This window comes from Vidua chalybeata, chromosome 2 (genome assembly GCF_026979565.1).
Source record: "Vidua chalybeata isolate OUT-0048 chromosome 2, bVidCha1 merged haplotype, whole genome shotgun sequence".
Taxonomy (NCBI): domain Eukaryota; kingdom Metazoa; phylum Chordata; class Aves; order Passeriformes; family Viduidae; genus Vidua; species Vidua chalybeata.
In genome coordinates this window covers 40,008,627-40,014,626 of record NC_071531.1, presented here as the reverse complement: position 1 = coordinate 40,014,626, position 6,000 = coordinate 40,008,627, and the positions used below count along the sequence as shown (strand labels likewise).

Sequence of the window (6,000 nt, the reverse complement as noted above, 5' to 3'; positions counted from 1 at the left end):
GGGAGGATGCGCGAGTACAAGGTGGTGGTGCTGGGCTCGGGCGGGGTGGGGAAGTCGGCGCTCACGGTGCAGTTCGTGACCGGCACCTTCATCGAGAAGTACGACCCCACCATCGAGGACTTCTACCGCAAGGAGATCGAGGTGGACGCCTCCCCCTCCGTCCTGGAGATCCTGGACACGGCGGGCACTGAGCAGTTCGCCTCCATGCGGGACCTCTACATCAAGAACGGGCAGGGCTTCATCCTCGTCTACAGCCTGGTCAACCAGCAGAGCTTCCAGGACATCCGACCCATGCGCGACCAGATCATCCGCGTCAAGAGGTGACTTGCCCGGCGGCCGCTCCTCCGGCGGCCGCGCCCGACGCCCACCTGCGGCCCGGCCCGCCCCGCCGGGGCCTGCGGGCCTCCCGCCCCCCCCCCCCGTGCCCTCCTCCCCCGCCCCGGTGCCCGGATCTCCGGCCCGGGGGCTGCCCACGCCCGCTCAGGTGCCTGCCCCGCGGCTCCCTGCCTTCGCCCGCCTCCCTCCGCCCTCCCCCGGGCGGCGGGCATTGCCCCCATCCCGCCGCCCCCTCCGGAGCCGCGCCCGCAGCCCCGGGCTCCCCGTGGGCGGGCGCCGGCCGGGGGTGGCGGAGCGGGGGCAGAGGCCGGGGGCTCCGGTGGTTTCCGCCGCTCGCCCTCCCCCCAGTCGCGTGTGCGGGGAGTTTGGGGTGCTCCCGTATGGAATACGGTGGAGAATCTGGCCAGAGGCTGGAACCGTGGGGGCGGAAAAGCAGTTCCCCCGGTGGAGCATCGGGTCAGCCAGCCCTCGAGTGCACTTTCTTGGTGGACGTGCTATGGCCGATGTGCAGGGGAAGCACCTGGATGCTTCCGTGCGGCAGACGAGAGATCTGCCTGTTCAGATAACCTGCATAGGTATTTCCATGAACTTCCTAGTCTTAAAAGTGCAGAACGCCAGCCTCTTTCTCGGTGGAAGTGACGGCTGGGAGCGTTAGGCCTCATGTGTGCTGGTGTTTCTCTTAAATTTCCCACGGTCTCGTTGCCAGCCTCTCTTTTAGGAGCGAACCCACGGTGGTGAAACACCGGTGCCTACTGCCAGTTTGTTTTTATAATCGCAGCGTTGTTTAGATGTGCATCAATCAGTCAGATGTCGGCGGCTGAAATGCCGCCTGTCGCGCTAAAGTAAGGGTAGATGCACCATTTGAAATCATAGCAACCGTTTGAACCAGAGCGTAGATGAGAAAATGCCGCTGGCCAGATCATCGCAGACAGAGGTCTGTTACTGCCCGTGGAGAGAGGCTGTAATTATATCGCAGAACTGGTTGTAGCTTTGGCTTGGACATCTGAAAGGGAAACCCTTGTAAATAACTTAGTTGGACCACATCTGTTGGATTTGCATCTTAATGTAGAGTAGAGCATAAAAGGTGATGATGATAATAATAATGGCTAATCATATGGTCGGGTATGGTCTGTTCACAGAAACTGCCATTCCAGACCAAGGCCTGGGGAAGATGTATTTTGAAATTGGGGAGGAGGGTGAGTAGGGGAAAGGGGAGGGAGGAGGCAAAGTGCTGCTATTTTTAAAGACTTGCAACTTCTTCATAGTGGGTGTTTCTTAATGTGTGTCCTGACTCTTTCAGTGGAGATTTCTAAAGACCAGTGTAATGGAGTTATTTTGAATTTATTATGTAAAATGCATTTTCAGTATCCTTCCATTCTTATCATTTGCACATACCTTACAGGAGAACATTTTTTCTTTAAGTAGTTCGGGTAGACTTTATTCATTTTTGAATGCTTTTCGTTTTCTTGTATTTAATCGTAACTATAAATTCATTTAGCTTCTGAATTTATATCTGTGGCTTTTGCAGCTTGCTTTGTACCTTGCACTGGAGCATTTGCATTCAGACCCCAGCTGACCAGCTGTAGATAGGTGAAGCAGAATAGAAAGCAACTTGTACTTCCATAGTTACATTGACTCAGCACTGCTGAGAGTGGGTCTAAATGCTCCTCTCGTTTTTCATCTGCCAGCTCTTTTACTGCAAGACTTCAGCTTTTGGTTAGATATTTTGTGAGACATATGAGCAACATTGTAATCCTGAATTTCATTTATGCAAAGTAATATAAATGCAGCTGAAATCCTGAAAATTTTAGCAAGCCCAGATAATTTTAATTGAGTTGTAGTTGAAAGGAATATGATGCATTAAAAGGATGTAGCTTCAGCAAGGGTACCAGTTTTTTACTTGTTAACTTGCCTGATTTACATATGTGGGCTGTGGTGGGGGAGTTATGTTTTGGAACTTAGGTTTGCAGGCAGTGTAAGACCTAATGTGCTGTAGACTTAAGCTTGCATCTTTCTTACCAGTTGAACCTGAAAAATGCGTATTTACAGATACAATATGCATCGGTACAAGGACTTCTAAATTATCATTTACAGTTGCAGAAAGGCATTTAATCCATGCTGAGAAACAAATAATCGTAGTACTATTTTCTTGGGGGTTTTGGATGACAACTATATGCTTACATCAATACAAAACGACATTCTGAAAATCTCTGAACTTTAGTTCAATTGGCCAGGTCTCTAAGTCATAGGTATCTGTGCATTTTACATATTGTCCTTGCTATTTTATTTTCTTTTCGGATGAAAGAATCCCTGTGTTATACCATAATTAGAGAGTAATTTTAATTACTCTCCCAAGAAGTAGAAAAGCCAGTTGAAATTCCCTCTTTGGGTTAAGAGATGCACACTTGAGTCTTCTGCTTCCCTGGTCTAACCACCACATACCAGGCCAGCTAAGCTAAGTGAGTCCTTTGCCCCACCTGATGAATCTGAGTGACCTTAGAGGAATGAATGACATGTTCATGAATGAAAGAGAGGAAGCAAGTGGACCTTCTCTTAACTCTGAAGCTTAGTGGTTAGAAGAGATTGAGATCACTCTTGCCACTCTAGTTTCTGTTCTCTTTAACTGGCTATTGAATATTAGCGCATAAATAGGCTTAGTCTGAAATCCAGCTCTGCCAGCTTGCCGAACTCCCTAATGGCAAAACTGTGAAGTTGAGCTTCCTTGTGTAGTGTGTGTAGGCCTTGCATCCCTTTCAGTCATGGTGCACAACTTTATCAAGAGTGGAGGACATCTCCATGGCTTTAAAACAGGTAATTAAAATTCTTTCCTGGGAAATTTCTTAAATGTAAACAGGATTCCTCTTTTCAAAGTAAAAAAAAAAAATTGTTTAGCTCTTTCTAAGAGAGTCTAGGTGCTTTACTTTGAGAAGGGAGCCCTGCCAGTTCTAGGTGGATAGGTGCACCCTCAGCAGCTCTGCCTAGACAGAGGATGAGGAGGAGGAAGAGGTTTCAGAAGTGCTCACTGTACTCTGGGCTGGAGTTTCCTATAGTGCAGAATGCTGCCACTGTTGGATGAAGGATCACGGTGGTATAAAATCACAGCTGCCGTTCTTCCTCCAGATGCTTTATCTGAAATGCCTTGATCCAATCCCAGTTTGGGCACCTGGAAATGGTTTCTGGACCCTGCTTGTGTCAAATAGGTCCATTAAGCTTCATTTCTTGATTCTTGCATGTTCTGAAGGTTTGTGCTGCTAGGAAGATGGACTGTACATAAGGTAGCTTTGAAGACTAATTACTTTCTGTATTCAAGAAGGATAAAGAGACTGCTTTACTGCCTCCTGGTGAGGTAATACACAAAGTATGTTACCTGTGCACTGGTAGGTGCTGCAGCTCGGGGGCCTTCTTCCTTAGATGTACAGGCTTGGCAGCCAAGAATTTACTTGTTTATGCTGCAGACAGAACTTCCCATCATTTCAGAATGAGCTGTTTTCTGGAGAAACCTTCTATTTGTGAGAGCAGGGCTAAATTGGATGAGTGGGCCCATGCCAACAAAGGTCTGCAGTGAAGGAGGAACAGAAGCTGTCAAAAGAACAGACTGGAAGTGGTATACCCCAGTTAGATGTCAAGATTTAGAAGTAATTAGTGAGTATGAAGATTAGGTAGTGCAAATTTTTTTTTTTTGGAGAAAGGATTTGGGTATCTTCTAACACTTTTGTGTTTGTCTGTTGTGTGATTAGAACCTTCTCTAAAGAGAATCTGCTAGTGTTTGCCAAATACTGAATTTCAATTTTTAATATGACTGCCAATGTTTTTCTATTATGAAGGTATGTTTAAAACTCACTGGCTATCCATTCTAGGTGCTTGCTTAGCCTTCAATAGTATATTTTCTCAATCTGTTCTACAGGTGTTTTTCTAGTGTTTTTTTCAGTTGAACCCCATGAAATAGGAAAGTAGTATTATTTCTATTCAAGCAGAAAACTAGACCCTAGAAGTAAAAGCAAACTCAAAAGTTATTTCAGAGTTCTTCACTTGTAGTTATTCCTCTAGTTTTCTGACCTGTGCTTTAAGTACAGGACTGTTGTGTTCATATTTTAGGGACTAACAGAGCCTATTTAAAGTATTTCCCAAAAGTGCTATTTTACTCCAAGTAGTGGAAAAAAAAAAAAAAAAAACTTCCTTTTCATTAATCTAATGCTTTTTCTCTAGAAGAAAAAGACAATTTATTTTATTTAGATTGGCTGAAAATGTAGACTAAAATATATAAGTATATTGCTATGAAATATCACAGAAATCTGTCTTTGAGTTGACAATGTTCTTTGTAGTCTCTGTGGTTTATGATCAGGATGAAAATCTGCCTCCCACTCTTGGGATTCTGTGTAGTATTAAAACATACAAGAGATGTAATTATTGAAATTTATTAATTGTGAAATCAGCATCTTCAGTCAATGATAATTGATGTATTTAGTGACTTAATGGTGATTAAGTCTGGAAAACTATATTTGAAATTACAAATTGCTCAAAAGTTTAGTTGAAAACATTGCTTTCCAAATACTTTGAAATTGAAGTCTGATTTTTATTCAAAGAACATAAGACCTCCTTAAACAAGGTCAAATTTTTCAGTTTTCTGAAGTTCTTTGTATGTTGCATCCTTATTTTCAGAAAGTATTTTTTCTACTTTGGAGAAGTAGTTAGAGGGTTCTTTGTAAACACTGGTATAACACCTTCAACCACGAACATGGCTTCAACCTTTCAGGAAGAAACCCTGAAGTGTTTGGTAGAAGTGAAGTGTGGAAAATCCTGTTTCTTCTGAAGCGTACTGTATGCAAAGCTTGACAAATGTCTAGGGATTTTCATAGGTGCTAGCTGTGTAGAGATGGCAGAAATAAGCACACAGTGAAATCCTTAAGTCTTTTTTAGGGAGAGTTCTTTTTCTTGCAATCGTCTTAATGTAATGGATTGTTTTGAGTACTCATCTTTAGGTAAAAAAAGGCAGAGTGGCTAAAAAGCCCTCATTCTCTCCTTGGCCAAGCTGCCAGCCACTCTTGTGCACCCATGAGATGAAATTTAGAGCTTCATTGGAAGAACAGATTAACAGATCCTAAATCTCAGCAAATTTTGAACATATTTAAGTACAATAGAAGAACTCTACTGGTCTCCCTTTTCCTTTTTTCTTAGTTAAGGGACATCTATGGATAGTTGCTTATCAGGTGGGAACCTCATCGATTTATAAGAACAAAATGTAAACACTTGAAGCCTCTGTAGAGCTATAAAGGAGTGGTAGACAGAAGTAGTCAGTCATACCTAATTGACTCTATATAATATCAGAACTTCAGCTGTCTGGCCATCTCTTGTGTTTTACTGTGGAACTGATACATAGACTGTCCTCTAGAAAGGGTCTGTAACAGAAAGAGTATAACTCAGATTTGTTTTCTTGTGTTTTTAAAGTAACTTTAGAGACCAAAAGAAGCATTGTATAGAGCTTAGATTAATTTGTGTGTGTGTGTGAATCTACCTTTGTTTTAATTTGAAATTAATGAACTAATTCTGTCAGATAAAATTATAGGTTCCTACAAGTCATATACAGACAATCCTCTAAAAAATGTCTCTGACAATGTGCAATTTTAAGCTATAGAAGACTATTTTAAAGTTGTTTGGCTTAGTCTT

The 6,000-nt window shown here is 43.3% G+C and overlaps 1 protein-coding gene across 1 annotated transcript in view; it reads left to right on the top strand.

The window, feature by feature from the left end:
• The window catches only part of RAP2A (RAP2A, member of RAS oncogene family), a 30,892-nt gene continuing 24,892 nt past the window's right edge, over nt 1-6,000 (top strand). Inside the window, exon 1 of the mRNA XM_053935588.1 lies at nt 1-320. Coding sequence (XP_053791563.1) covers nt 7-320 — 314 coding nt within the window. The 5' untranslated portion in view covers nt 1-6. The remainder of the gene's footprint in view (nt 321-6,000) is intronic.